General features: G+C 38.0%; 1 protein-coding gene across 2 annotated transcripts in view; it reads right to left on the bottom strand.

Moving 5' to 3' along the window:
* The window catches only part of KIAA0825 (KIAA0825 ortholog), a 515459-nt gene that overhangs the window by 206084 nt on the left and 293166 nt on the right, over positions 1-16209 (bottom strand). The window contains exon 20 of one of the 2 annotated variants that reach the window (XM_089679162.1): positions 7937-8259. The exons of the other annotated variant lie outside the window; for it this stretch is intronic. Coding sequence (XP_089535288.1) covers positions 8226-8259 — 34 coding nt within the window. The 3' untranslated portion in view covers positions 7937-8225. Of the gene's footprint in view, positions 1-7936; positions 8260-16209 lie in introns of those variants that run through there. 2 annotated transcript variants of the gene reach the window in all.

Genomic DNA, 16209 nt, shown 5'->3' with positions numbered 1-16209 from the left:
TGTGGCGGGCATTTTGACAGTGGGGGGGAACTGACTGTAACTGACATCCCCAGTGACACTAATGCAGTGCTAATAAAAATCACTGACATTGTACTAATGACACTGTGCAGAAAGGGGTTAACATCTGGAGGGGTCAAAGGGTTAACTGTGTACTGTTTTACTGTGTGCTGTGTGTGTGTTTCACTGTGTAAACACATTGCTTTGTAATGCTCTGCTATGCAAAGCAATAAAAAGCAGTGTGCAGGAGCGGATAAGGGAGAGATTGGTACTGTTTACATACAGACCTCTCCCCCGTCAGTGATACTCAGCGATCGCTGGGTGCATGCGGGGACCCGTTGATCGAAAGCTGAAGCCGCCAATGGCGGCCTGGGTAGGGCATGCACTCCCTACCAGGAAATACAAAATCACGTACATATATGCATGATTTTGTGCAGCCCTGCCACCCTGTACCAGTATTTCTGCTATAGGGCAGCGGGAAAGCAGTTAAAGGTAAACAGAACTGTGCTGACAGCATGCACCGTGCGCACTCCCAGCACAGTAACCGGAGGCTAACAGAAAGCTCCCGATCTCTACTTACAGTCAGGAGCTTTCTGATCATGTGACTGCTGTGACAGCCAATGACGGCAGTCACATGATCAGAAACCCCACCTCCCGCAATCTGAAACCCTTTAAAGGGCCATGAAGCGCCGGCGCCAAGGGGTTAACCATATTTACATTACATTAAATAATATACTGTAGATATGCCTGCTAATGGGTTTTGTGAACTTTCACAAAGATCATCAAACTTTATGTTTCACTTCGCATCTTTTACAGGCCAATTCACATATTTTAAAAATGTGCAAGCTTAATTAGAACACTTAGACACTTATAAATATTGAAAAAATTACCTAAAAACTAGGAATGGGGAGATGTATTATAAAGGTTACATGAAAAATTTCCAACTCAAAATAAAGTGCTGATTTAAAGAACACCAAGACAAAGACAGTGACCGAACTGCAAATATTTTTTTTACTTTTAAGCTGTATATAATTTAAAGATTTTTCACAATACATTTTAACCATGTAGAGGCACCTACATGAAGGATTTTGAAAACCTATGTGTACTTTACAACCTATTTAGGCCTCAAAATAATATTTGAAAAAGTAGTTTGTTGTGCCTGCTTGCTCTAAATTGAACTATTTAACCCTTAACAGAATATTTAAATTGAAACTACACTACATCTGACTACCAAAAATGCTATTTAACCACTTGACAACTGGCTATAGCCGAATGATGGCTACTGCGCAGTTGTCCAGTTCTGGGAGGGCGTCATATGATGTCCTCCCAGAACGCGCCCTCCCACACGTCCCCAGCGGCGCGCACCTGGCAATCTCCGTGGCGCTGTGTCCTACGGACACAGCTGATCACTTGATGTGGTAAAAGGCCAATCACAGCAGCCTTTTGCCACATGATCAGCTGTGTCCAAAGACACAGCAGATCACCGAGTAAATGCAGTGGCCAGTTGTCGGCTGCACTTTCCTCATGCTGTGACAGTACTGCCAACAACCGGCAATTGTCAGAAAACAGATCGGCACTGATGATCAATGCCCTGATGATCAGTGCCCAGAAGTGCTACCCACCAGTGCCACCCACCTGTGGCAGCCACAAGTGCAAAGCAGTGCCACACACCTGTGCTCATCAGTGCCACCCATCTGTGCCTAGCAGTGCCACCCACCTGTTCACAGAAGTGCCACCCAGCAGTGCCCTGTAGTGCCCCCCATCAGTGCCACCAATCAGTGCTGCCCAGCAGTGCCGCCAGTGCCACCCAACAGTGCAGCCCATCAGTGCCACATATCAGTGCCCATCATTGCTGCATATCAGTGCAGCATCATCAGTGTTACCTATCAGTGCCCAGCAGTGCTGCCTATCCGTGCCCCCTCATCAGTGCCGCCTATCAGTGCCCATCAGTGCTGCCTCATCAATGCACATCAGTGAAGGAGAAAAATTACCTGTTTGCAAAATGTTATAATAGAAACAAAGAAAACTTTTTTTTTTTAATTTTTTTTGCTCTCTTTTTGTTTATAGCGCAAAAAATAAACACCCAGTGTGATGAAATACCACCAAAAGAAAGCTCAATTTGTGTGAAAAAAATGAAAAGAATTTCATATGGGTACAGTGTTGCATGACCATGCAATTGTTCAAAGTGCAACAGTGCCGAAAGCTGAAAATTGGCCTGGGCAGGAAGGGGGTTTAAGTGCCCAGTAGGCAAGCGCTTAATTGATTTGTAATATTCAAAACAAACTCACCCATCCATCCACGTCTGCATGCTTTATTTTGCTGAGAATTCACTCTGAAAAACACCCCCTAGCATTTCTGGCCATGGCAATCTTAAGTAAGGGCAGAAGATTCATGTAGCATTTACTTTCTGGAATCCATCTGTCCTTAGTTCAGGCATGCAGGCAGGAGGGCATGCTTAGCTGAACCCCCCCCCCTCTCATCCCTTCCTGAAGATTCCTGGAAACCGGGAAGTAACTGAACAAACATAAAAAAAGTTTTAAAGTAAATAAGTAAAGTAAATATGATATACATTCCTATCTATTTATTAATTCTAGCAGCATAAGGATTAAAAATAGTCAATGTTGAGTGAGAGAGTTAAGCTCTGCTTTAAAACATGAGTAATTATTTTAAAACCAGTTTTTAACTATATATATTACTATTATAACAAAAAGTCTTATTGAAATAAACAACAGGTAAATTAAGTAAAGTAGTGGATAACATTCAGTTTATTGTAGTTGTCTACTACACAAGGTAAATCTTTCAATACATTTGAGATTTGTATTTAGTAAAAGCAACATTTTTTCCCACCAGCTTGATGCAATATCTTATTATTTTTGGCTGTGGATGAGCATTGTTGGCCAAGAGATTTGGGGAATAGAATAATGACCTTCAGGGTCTCCAAGGTTATGGGGTCATTAGCCATTGTTTTTACAGCTTGTCTACACTAATTCTACAAATCTTTTTCAGGTATTCAGTATTCTTGCAGTCTATGGAAGTAAAAAATTCCAGTGGATATATGTCATCTAATTCAATTCTGTTTTACAGCAGTTTCTACAAATAGGTATCAACAGCCAGAAACCATGTAACGTGCTCTGATGTTTAAAATAGGAAAGTTGTAAAAAAATAAATTATATAAATATATATATATATATATATATATATACACACACACAAATAACTTGTCATTAAAATGTAGAACATACATTAGCTTTTTATTAATAAGTAATAAATAAATGTCCTTCAGCAGCTGGTACCATCTTACTAAGTTTTAAGGAAGATAATACATTGCATACTATTTTTCTAATAAAAAAAGGTGGTTACAGTATCTAAGCTTTATAGGCATATACTTCCATTGCCTTGTTTAGAAACAATCCTGTCACAATATCTATATAATGTATTTGTCGATTGCAAGGGTGCCAGACATAATTAAAATTAACCTCCAAAAAAGCCCCCTAAAAAACCATGTATTCACTTTCATTTCAAGAAAATGTATTTAGTGATGCATAGGATCCATTATTTTGTGTGTTAGAAGGATTTGTTTTCTCCTAAAAAAATTTGGTACTGAATCTTAAAGATGGAAAAAAAAATATAAAAGGAATTGCTAAAATTAATGTTTAGAGATCAAATATATTACAGATAAATGAGCAATTATTTAAATTCATTAAACCACTGCTGGTGCAATGTAATCTCATATATGGGTTTATGAGCATTGAACATAATGTAGTTTTCCAGTTGTTAGACATGGTTTTCCATTCTTGATCCTAAAATGGCAATTGACAGAATGACAGAAGATCGCACAATGTAAATTGTAAAATAGTTACTAAATATAAATAATGTATTTTTTTCTAAGATACACACACAGAAATAGTTAAATAGTTTTTCTATTTTACATGAATGTCATTACAAAATCTTCAAACAGAGGTGGTTCAAATTTAGCTAGTTATCTTTAGCAGGATAACAAGAATCTAGTATCCTGCTGTACAGCTCCAGGCCCAGAATTAAGGCTTCAGCAGCACAGGGAATTAACGGCCAACATTACTTTCTGCATTTAAGACAAGTTATGTTTTTCCCTTGTGATCAAACTTGGAAAATACTAATAGCTAAGGCACCTACAGATTTTTTTTTTCACGAGTTATAGAACAATACAAAAACCATTTCACAAAGTACAGGGAAAAACTTGGAAGATAAATTATAATTAACAAAAAAAAAAAAAAAAAAAGCTTAACCTTGTTAGATTTCTTTCGTTGAGACGTACTGTATAAAAAATATCAAACATATGCTCTCAGTGCTCTTTAACACCATTAACATTTAAAAATGATTGATGGCGTTATACCAATACCATTTACAGAGTTTCAGGCAGATCTGTTTTTATGTTAATCATGCAACCTGGTACTTAAAGTAAAGGTTAAATAGACATAAAATCTTACACTGCAAAAGTTAACAGCATATATTGCCTTACATGTCAAGTTACACTTTCCCTTTTTAAAAATTAAAATGAATGTATGGCTTAAAAAGTTTAATCAATTAATAAGCATTTTGCTGCAATGTGGTACAGAAACTCATTTCTGAACAAATATCTAAATAAAGTGCTGTCTTTGTTAAATGCCCCCTTGTGATGGAGCTGACTTCACCTATTGCCAAGTTATATTAATATGTAAGAGTTAGAAATTCCCCCTCATCCCTTTATACCAAGTTCTCCAGAGGTGAATGAACTTCTTACAGCCTTCAAAGGCACTGTGATGTACAGTACCTGAATAATTAATATTGTAGCAAATTTTCTTAGGCATTATGTTATTCACCAAGTATTTTGCGAACAGGTGAACAGCAACATACCACAAACCTTAATATGATGATTGTTTGATATATTGAGGTTGGATCACTAAAGGCAGACTGGCTGTTAATTTTGTAGGGGAATTACCACTTTGCAAGAACAATTTCCCTTAGTTTGGCAAAAATTCACTTTGCAAAGAGCACCCAATCAGGTGTAAAGAAAATAAAAAAAACCCAATATTTTTGCTTGCAGGTGATTGGATGATGGAAGTCAGCAATGCTTCATCTCATTCACTAAGCTAAGGGAAAATATCCATGCAAATTAACATCCAGATTGCCTTTAGTAAATTAACCCCAATGTGTGTTTTATATATGTGTTTTTTTCTTTCCTAGATACTACACATTTTAAATAAAAATATTAATTATTTCTATTACCCACCCCGGTATTTTAAATGCCAAAAACATTACTTCATTATGTTCTTTTTAGTACAAAAACAATATAAAACTCAACTCCAGCCAAAACTTTTTTGTTTAAGATAGCGTGGGAAGTAGTTAGCACATCGGTGTGGTTTTTACTGTATCACCATCTGTGCCCACACTAGGGAGATTATTGGAAAGTATGGGAAAGCAATGGAAAATCTCTCCAACTGGGATACTGATGGCATCAAAAGCATTTTTTCAGGGCGAGGAAAGTTTAAAACCTCTAGGAAGTTTTTTTTTTTACTGTTTCTGTCTCCATTTTGCTCATCTTCTTGTCCTGGGGTTACGTGGAATAAAATTGGGGGGGGGGGATTTTTGGCCAACAGAGCAATGCACATATTTGGCAGCACACCACAAATCATCAAGTGTTGTCCGAGAGTTTTAATGAAAAATGATCACATCACAAAGGACAGAGTGCACAATTTCGGAGCAAACAGGATCTCTTCATCAGGCATGTGACATGCCTGAAAAAGGGGTCCTGTGCAGCTTTGAGACATTGCACTATGTCCTTTGTGAGGTGATCATTCTTTGATAAAACCTTTCATGACGACACTCAATCTCTGGTGTGCTGGCAAATATGTACATTGACATGTGATGTCTCCAGTCTCCAGCTGGTTGTTGCTGCAACACCCACTACCTCAGAGTCCATTCCAGGAACGTGTGTAATATGAATATTGTCCTTTTCTTACCAATACAGGCACACTCACAAAAAAGGACAAACCCTTCCTCACTCTTTTCAATACTAAAAATCCAAAAATCAGATGCAATAGTAATTAAAGTGGTTGCAAAGGCTCAAGGCTTTTTACCTTCATTCATTCTATGTATGAAGGTAAAAAAACTTTCTCTGTGCAGCATCCCCCCACCCCCCCTAATACTCACCTAAGCCCCCTCTCGATCCAGCAATGTGCACTGGAGTCTCGGCTATCCCAGGACTCTCTCTCCTCATTGGCTGAGACAGCAGCAGGAGCTATTGGCTCCCGCTGCTCTCACTCACAGCCACGGAGCCAATGAGAAGAGAGAGGGGTCGGGGCAAATCCACAGCTCCATGTGTGAATTGACACACGGAGCAGTGGCTGGGGAGTGCGCATGCTCAGGTGCCCCCATAGCAAGCTGCTATATGTACATTGATATGGAAGGGCCAGGAGCGTAGGCGGGGGACCCGAGAAGAGGAGGATCCAGGCTGCTCTGTGCAAAACCACTGTACACAACAATTAAGTATAGACATGTTTGTTATATATTTTTTTTAAATTTAGGCCTTTAGAATCACTTTAATGATGCAATGGTGAACAATTTGATTATGGCCAGTGGGTGAAAGTACAGATTATATTAAATTATATGTTATATATTTTTGCCCAGATTGTTTAATAAATCTTAGTTCTTTGATTCATATGAGATTTTCAGTCACTCTGTATCATGAAAGTAACCCCTTGCTGACAACTGCCTCATCTGTAAGTACCAACAAAACAATATGTTGCAAATAAAGAAGCTGTCAAAAGGTCTTATGTTTAAAAATGATGAACGTTTAACAAGGCTACGCCTTTTCCAAGAACACGCAAGCCCATTTCCATCACCAGTTAAATTCTCCCACTAGTATTACTACAGTACTAGTAAAATAACAAACACATTACTTTGATATTTAATGTAGAACTAAGGGAAACATCTTTTTTTTCAATTTGAATAGAGTAAAGAAGGGTTATACCTCCTGTCAGTTTATTTCCACCTTTGTCCTATTGGGGAGATTTCCTTTCACTTCCTGTTCCAAAACAGGAAGTGAGAAAAAAATCCATCCAAAGTGAGGGAATCCCTGTTTGTCATTTGGGTCACCAGAACTAGTGTCCCCATTGAAAGATTTTCCCTTTATTCCTGTTCTGGGGACAACCCAAAATGTTGGATTATCTTTAACTTTCAATTTGGTAATAACAGTAAACATAATAAACCAACAGGGTAAATTACCCTAAAAGGGACACAGATCACAAAAAAACCTAGTGTCCTTGTCCCTCTCCGCTCTATCCAAAACTAAAAATAGTTTTGCCTTTAGTTATACTTTAATCTTATTTTGTATCAAGTAACAATACACTTCTGTAATTATTCAAAAGGTCCTGACTTTATATTAAAATAATGGACTGAAAGCCAGCATGTAATATAGGAAGGTGTACACTTTCCTGTCCTGTGAATGACAACTAATTCTTTGCTCTTTTGCAGATTTCTGGGCATTCCCGCTATTTGACAATACCAAGGTTCCTCCCACTGGCTGCTACATCACAACTGTTTCCTGTAACAATGTAGGGCAAGCGGGAAGAACAACAATGAGGAGTAAATGACATTCTATCTGATATACCAAGAAGGGTTGGGTGACAGCAGTATCCGGAGCTCAGCAAGAGAGTGAAGAATTCAATCACCGCCCACTGGACAGGTAAGCATACAACTTTTTCTGTTACAGACTTGTTCTCGGAAGTTATTTTAACATATCTGCAGGGTCAATTTAAGACATGTACAGAATCATATCACAATAGTCAACCGTTATATGTGTTTACTGTAGGTATATATATTTATTGGGGAAGCAGGCCAGAACCCCAAGTAGAAAACACATTAACTTTCAACTGACAGAAGCATAGGGAATGAATTTAAATAACCCACTGAAATTATATGATAAGCTTTAGTAAATTTACTGAAATTAGCATTAACAAATATCATTATTATGGTAGAACACAACTACAGAGCTCTATAGGACAGGCAAAATAAAGCAAGAGCATTGTGCGCATATTTGATAAGCTGAGACTGTATTTCTTGCCAACTATGATATCAGTCTTTTTTTATATACACCTGAAAAGTAACATCAATATAAGGAAACAATGGTATAAACCATTTCATCAAAAATTCATTGTGTCCCTGTTTCTTTACGAAACGTAATTTAATCAGAATGATGCATGTCCTGTGTTTTATCTTGACAGTTTCTGTATATCCAAGAAGAGCCTATTAAACACAAACGTACAGCAGGTTACTTGTTGAATAATGCATTTCAACTACTTAAAATTACCAAGAATTTGCTAAGATCTGCACATGAAAACATTCTGTTTCCTTTAACCCTTTAGCAAGCAAATATAGTGCCTTATGTATTAAAAGTGGAGAAAAGAAGTGCTGTGTTGCTCATGCCAACAACTTGGGTGTTGGCTTCCATTTCTCTAATTTGTACTGGAAAGAATATTTGAATGGTAAAAACAGTAGGCTCATTTTATTCCTTTAATTATTATAAATATGCCCTATGGGCTCCTAACTTGGGTTACCACTTTTTTGACTTCTTTACGTCTTAAAAGCATTTTTAAATTGTTTCAGTATCAAATAAGGAAAAAATATATAAAAAGATTGTAATTCAAGCATTTACAAACTCAACCAATTCAGTTATTTCGGAATTTTGTGAACTGGGTATATTGTTACCAAAATAATTTTTTTTTGCTATAAAATGCAGATAGACATAAGAAATGTCATTTTAGTAAATAATTTGGTATACTGTTCTTGCCAGGAATACTAGTTCTACATTCAATTACTGAATTAATGTGGAAGACAAAGCAGGACTTTTGCTAGAATATGGTATTAGAGATATGATTGATTCCACCGACTACGGCAATTGCATCGGTTGTCTTAATGGCGGAGCTGTCAGTGCCAAATATGTGTTTATCTTTTCATTCTGCCCATTCTGGAACACACAAATCAAATGTTTGAAGGACATTTCACTGACCTGTTACGGCCCTTCAAACACAATACTGGTATTACTCATGTAAGTGCCACATTTTGTAAGGGAAAAGCTTTATCAGTGACTGCTTTGCGACATCTGGCGGTCCATAGTATTTATGAAAATAAAATAGATTAAAAAATGTTATGTGTCTTTAAAGCTCTCTAAATTACATCTTTGTGCAAAAGGCTTTGGTACCCCCTAGCGGGGGCACAAATGTAGCCCAGTCTGAAGAAATACCACTTGGACTGCCAACAATCTATATGGTGCAAAGGTCACAAATCTTGAGATGCCATGACATGGTGACAATAGGACACTTTCCAGACAGAAGCTGACCCAGCATGAATGTAAAAAGGACCACGATCACATGTTCCCACACATTTATGTCAATAGATATAAAGCAACATGAACAGCATTCAATTCACAAGCTGATCCTTGGAATTTAACTCTATATGGTTCTGCACTGGGTTTAACCCATACAAATTCAGAAGCTTAAATATATTTACTTTGTATATGAATTATATTAACAAAAAGCACATCCTGCATTTGCTACATTTAAAGAATGAATCAGCATTTTAAAATAAAACATTAATAGCAGTAAATGATTTCTGAAACATCTATTCTGTTTGATCACAATAAAAGAATCACTTTCCCAAATAAACCTGTTGTAAATATATGCATAGCACAGAATTTTATCAAACCTTTTTACAATATATCAACAAGATCCGTTATTAATTTGGAACTTTTTACTAAACTGACTACATAACAGTTATGTTATTGCAGGAAACGGGTAAAAAAAATATGAGGTCCTAATGCCTCACATGGCTTATTCATACAGACAATGAGCTGAATCTTGAACAAGCAGCACATCTTCTGACACTTGCACAGGCATTGTTTCATGTGCCTCTGGCATATGTACTGCTATCAACTACAAATAGTAATTTGTTTCATGGTATGTCACTCAAATTCTACAGGTAAGAGCATTAAAAAGCAGTAATGCATCCCTATGCACACACTAACTGATAGAAATGCATTCACCTAACACACTTGCAAAAAAAAATAAAAAAATTCAGGGCTTAGGACTCTCCCACTTCCCCATGTGACAGCACTGGTCCAACCACCAAGCACCAGTGATGTTACATGAGAGTAAGTTGAGAGAGCCACATTCTAACCCATAACTGGAAGTACTGGGTATTTATTTTGCTACTGGCATGCGAATGGAGTGGCGGAGGAGGGAAGTAAAAAACAAAAAAAATCAATAATTCAACTATCAGTCCCTCCCCTCAAGCCAGGGTACTAGGTGTAATCCTGGACTATGACCTATCCTTTCGACCCCAAATCCAATCGCTGTCAAAAGCTTGTAGACTTTACCTCCGTAACATCCCTAAAATTTGCCCCTATTTAACTAATGAAACCACCAAGCAATTTATTCACTCCCTTGTTATCTCTTGCCATGACTATTGCAACTGCCTTCTCATAGGCCTAGCCCTCCATAGGCTATCCCCTCATCAGTCTATCATGAATGCTGCTGCCAGACTTATTTACCTTACCAACCACTCAGTGTCCGCTGCTCCTCTCTGACAATACCTCCACTGGCTTCTGATTGTCCAGCGAATTAAACTCAAAATGCTAACAACAACATACAAAGCTATTCACAACTCTGCCCTGAGCTAAATCACCAATTTTGTCTCCAAATATCACCCAAACCGTCCGCTCCTCTCATGATCTCCTGCTCTCAAGCTCCCTTGTCTCCTCCTCCCATGCTCATCTCCAGGACTTCGCTAGAGCCTCTCCAATCCTCTGGAAATCTCTACCTCAACCTGTCCGGCTATCCCCTAATATGGTTGCCTTTAGGCTATCCCTGAAAACTCATCTCTTCAGGGAAGCTTATCAATTCAATTAAACATTTATCACTTCCATCAGTTCATCACCCACAGTTATAACCTTTTGTACCACTTGCCCCACCCTATTAGATTGTAAGGTTTTATGAGCAGGGCCCTGTTAATCCTCTTGTTTTTTTATTGTATTGTAACGGTACAGTCTCCCTTTATATTGTAAAGTGCTGCTCAAACTGTTGTACAGCTAAAACCTGTATAATAATTTGTCCTGCTGAGGGGGTAAGTATAAAATGAACCTCTTGTTTTGCCCACATGGGCAAAGCTCAGGTTTGCATTACCATCACTTTAGATTTGTACTAAATGTTAGCTTTATAAATAAGATCATTTAAAATTTCTAATTTAAAAATAATAAAAACAACAATATACAGTTTTTGTTTTTTATTTGAAAAAAAATAATACCCTTCAGTAAGTGTTTGTCCATTATTGTGTCATGTGTTCACCAGTCCAACAACATTATTATGCTGTATGAGTCTGTATAACTACGTATACAATCTGCCTCTAGCCTCATCAATATTCTATACAAGATATTCCATATTTAGTGAGCACACATTATTACTAGGCATCAGTTAGTACTCCACCGTCTTCCTGTAAATTTATTTCATAGGGGATCTGTTCAACAAGGGGATTCCTCTAATAATAAGCCCATGGCATAAATCCTTATTAAGCAGGACCTGAAATTATTATAGGTTAATGATACATACTATTAAGAACAATAAGGGAATTTTCTTTAGCATATTGAGCAAAATGAAGTGTTCAAATAGACTGCAGCTTCAGAGACTTCCGTGGGCTGATTCATTATGACCAGAGAAAATTAAATCAGCAAATAGGCAGACTTACTATCAATAGTAACCAATAGAGTTTAACTTTTCATTTCATAGAATTTTTTGCAACACAGTTGAATACTGTCCAAGATATGTTTTGATCTAACAGGTAAAGTGATATTAAAGGTTTTTTTACTAAAATATTTATTTTATTTATTACAGGTACTTATATAGCACCATCAATTTACACAGCTCTTTACATATACATTATTCATTCATTTCAAGTCCTAACCCTTAAGGAGCGTACAATCTAAGGTCCTTAACATACATTCATACATACACATTACAGGACCAATTTAGATAGGAGCCAATTAACCTACCAGCATGTCTTTGGAGTGTGGGAGGAAACTGAAGTACCCAGAGGAAACCCACACAGGCACAGGGAGAACATGCAAACTCCTTGCATGTAGTGCCGTGGTTGGGATTTGAACCAACAACCCTAGTGCTGCCATGCATGAGAGCCAACCATTTAGCCACTGTTCTGGCCAAATATAAAAAGATTTTAAATATCCCTGATCTGTGCAATGATCTTGCACAGAGCGGTCCCTTATCTCTTCTTCTTCAGTTCCCTGCTGGGGCTGTCTACTCCTCCTTTCCTGCAGGTGCCCCCTCAGCAAACTGTGTGCTTAGAGGGACTTTTGCAGGCATATTCCTGAGCCAGGCTGTGTGTATCCACAGACACACACAGCACAGCTCAGCCATGCTCCCGCTCTCTCCTCACAGGATTTGACTGACAGCATCAGGGGTTAATAACCTCCACTTCTCTCAGAGTCTCCTGCAAGACTAGGAAGAGACAGCAGGGCTGCTGCAGAAGAGGACAGTGCTGGATCATGAAAGAACTCAGGTAAGTGTTAGGGGAGGAAACAGTTAGTGGGTGTTTTTTACCTTAATACAGGAGTGCATTAAGGTAAACAATAGCCTTTAGAACCACTTTAATTTTTCAGGACAATTTTTCAGGGTGTACCCTTTAAGCAGTACTGAAACACAAAACATTAACAAAATGTTAAAAACAACCTCTGTAAAGAAAAAACATTTATACAGCCAGCTGGACACTAAGTGTGAAGCCCAAGGTGGAACCACAGGATTGGAGATTCGTCATCTGCCACAGATTTATTTGGGTCTGAGTCCCAAAGCTCATTTTGGCTTTTTATTAGGTTGAAAGTCCAACAGCAAAAGTAAGGGTTAATACACGCCTGTGGTTGCAACCAGATGTTTGGATTTACACTTTTTCTTCAGCTTCGTTGGAAAAGTGGGTCTCTTCTTCTCTTCTTGGAAGGTTGGAAACACATTCACTATTGTGGACATTTATTGAGCATGAAATCTTTTCAGGAGTTCTAATCTAACTGATTATTTAATTTTAGTGCTGCACATTTTGTATTATGGTATTTGAGGTTGTGCATCTTTAACCTGTGCTAGCTGCTCTTATCACATGGTTTAATCCAAACGCAGAATTATACTGGGTTTGATTTTGATGGAAAGCAATATAACATGAGTGAAACCACACAATATCACAACATGTAAGAACTTATACAACAGCTTCAGGTGCAGAATGGGCCACAAATTGCAATTTGGCGAGTACCATGAATAGGTTGGAACAGTAACCGGGAACCTTTTCTGGTTATAGAACAGGGACAGTGACCCCTTGAGAGTACAACTGGTACAGAGCAGCAAAAAGCACTGCTATTTTGTTGGAAGTGATAGCCACTTTCAACAGCATTAGGCAAAATGCAAAGCTCCGGCCTGTAGCCTCCGTGCAAATGAACCCATACATCAGAGATACCTTGGATCCATAAGGCTGCGAAGGTCACCAAGCGTCCCTTCACATACATGAAGTAGGGGTGTTAACCCATTAGGAGGAAGGCTTGTTTTCTGTCTTGGTGGGTTTGGGGCTCCAGTACATTTTCTGAAAGGAAGTTTTCTGTGTTGCCCCAAGTTCTGAAAACAATGAAAGGAATCGTTCTTGGTTCAAAAAGGAGATATCATCTAATCTGAAGGCTTCTGCTGCTTCCATACCGAGCATTGACAAAAAGGCGTTCAATTTTGAAAGGCATACATCATAACTGCTTCTTGCAGGGAAGCTCTGCTGACCTGCATACTATTCACAGCACTTTCCTAATGTGCAATAACATAAGCCCCAGGTGAAAGAGTTGACAGAGAAAATCTCCCAACCCAGAATTGCAAGAGTTCCAAGCTGCAAAATGCAAAGCATTCTCTGAATGGAACTAAGTGGCCAACCTCTTCTATTCACAATGCATCGGGCTGGCCGCTCAGCACAAATCCCAGAAGCAGGTTGAGATCACTGGAGTAGCAGTATCTACTTCATGAGTGCCAGCTTACAGAGGCATTGGCCAGCTATGGTATATACTGTACATAGTTACATTGGTCCAGGGTGGACCAATGTAGCTGTGTATAACATGCTGATGTCTGGAAATATTCTTTAAAGGACCAGTGTTGTTAACATGTTGTATTCCAATAAAGGCATGCGGTTAACATATATTGACAGGATTCAGCTTATGAATTGTTGTTTTATGTACATGTACTTTTATAGGTTCTTCAAATTTATATAAACATCAAGCCAACCAGTGAAAAGGGTAGGGACAAACTCTATTCATTATATAGTACTTGAAATGTGGATGCTGTGTCTAAAATACAAGGCAAGTAGAAGAAAATGGACTGGTCATTGGGATTATCTATGGTCTCATTGCAGCTGATCGTTTCATCATTACTAACTTACTATGGCATGTTCTGAACTGGGGAAGGCAGACATCTTGGTAGAGGCAGAGCTTTGCCTTCTCACAGTGACTGGTGATCTGATGACTGTTGGAGCACTATTCAGGAAGCCGCAATGTAGATAAAAAAATTGCAGATACACAAAATGGATGAAGCAGAAGCAGGGAGATCCTTGTACTCTGGGTTCTCAGGTGCAGCTTCCTTTTCAGAAAGCAGAACAGTGAACAGTATAGGAGTGACTGGAGGAGAGGCTAGCAGTCAGAGGCAACAGTACCACAGATGATACCACCCAGCAGATATACAGAAATAGGGGTTAAGGCACTCAATGCACAGGCAAAGGAAGTGCACTGCAAATTTTTTAAGAATTCAAGACAAAAAGTAAACTTTTCAGGGTACCGCTTGAGTGCAATTAATGCTTCTTAATGTTCCATATAAAATGACAGATCTCCATATTCTTTGGTTAGCTTAAGTCGGGAACAGTTTAAAAATTAAATGATTTAGACCTGTGAGTAAAAACTGTAAGTAAATACTGTAGGAAAATATAAATAAAATCATCCAAATAGTCAGTATTTTATTAAAGAGCTGAATGAGGAGAACTAAGTTTACATGAAGCAAGGATTTATATTAAAGTATATGTAAACCCTCATCTTGTAAAACTACCCATTTAGTTTAAAATAGAAATGAAAGGCAAAACATTTGTGTATAGAAAAAAAAAAAACATTCTAAACACCTTTTCCCCCTTTTTTTTTTATAAGTGATCACATTCCCTTTGTTCTCAGCTGTATAAGAGCTAGGGGAGGAGAAACAGCAGGACACTGAAGTCTTTCAGTGAAAGGCTGTTCACCTGGGTGTCAAGATAAAACTGATAATTGGAGCAGAGCAGGCTGAGTTTCAGCACAGCTAGAGATCTGACCACGATGTGTTCTCCTGCTTAGTGTGGTCAGTTTTTAATAGAAAAGCAGAGAGTGTGGCAGGAACACCAGGAATTTCATACAAAGGAAGTAATACAAAGAGAACAGGACACATTTTCATACAAGTACATGGTACAGCAGGCATATATAAGAAATATGAAATGTAGGGTTTACATATTCTTTAATTATTGCCTACCACAAATACATTTCTCTCACTGCAGCTAAGCCATAGTTATGAGAGTGAGTTCTGCTAAACAGCTAAATTAATGTGGCTTGTCTACAGTTTCCCTTTACAGAGAATCTAGTTTCCTTTTCCCTTTTAACATGTACAGTTAGGTCCATATATATTTGGACACATGCACAAATTTCATCATTTTGGCTCTGTATGCCACCAGAATAAATTAAAACGAAACAATCCAAATGAATTTGAAGTGCAGACTTTCAGCTTTAATTCAAGGGGTTGACCATAAATATCAAGTTCACATTTTAGGAACTGCAACCATTTTTATATACAGTCCCTCCATTTTCAGGGGCTCAAATGTAATTGGACAAATTAATATAATCATAAATAAAATGTTAATTTTTAACCATTTCAATACCGGGTACCTTTACCCCTTCCTGCCCAGGCCATTTTTCAGGTTTCAGTGCTCTCACACTTTGAATGACAATTGCGCGGTCATACAACATTGTACCCAAACTAAAATTTTAGCATTTTCTTCACACAACTAGAGCTTTCTTTTGGTGGTATTTAATCACCGCTGGGATTTTTATTTTTTGCTAAATTAACAAAAAAAGACAGAAAATTTTGAAAAAAACACACGTTTTTCTTTGTT

This window comes from Staurois parvus, unplaced genomic scaffold (assembly GCF_062004578.1).
Source record: "Staurois parvus isolate SC_StPar_1 unplaced genomic scaffold, SC_StPar_1.0 ptg000218l, whole genome shotgun sequence".
Classification (NCBI taxonomy): domain Eukaryota; kingdom Metazoa; phylum Chordata; class Amphibia; order Anura; family Ranidae; genus Staurois; species Staurois parvus.
The sequence above is the reverse complement of the archived record's forward strand: the minus strand, read 5'-3'. Positions and strand labels throughout refer to the sequence as shown.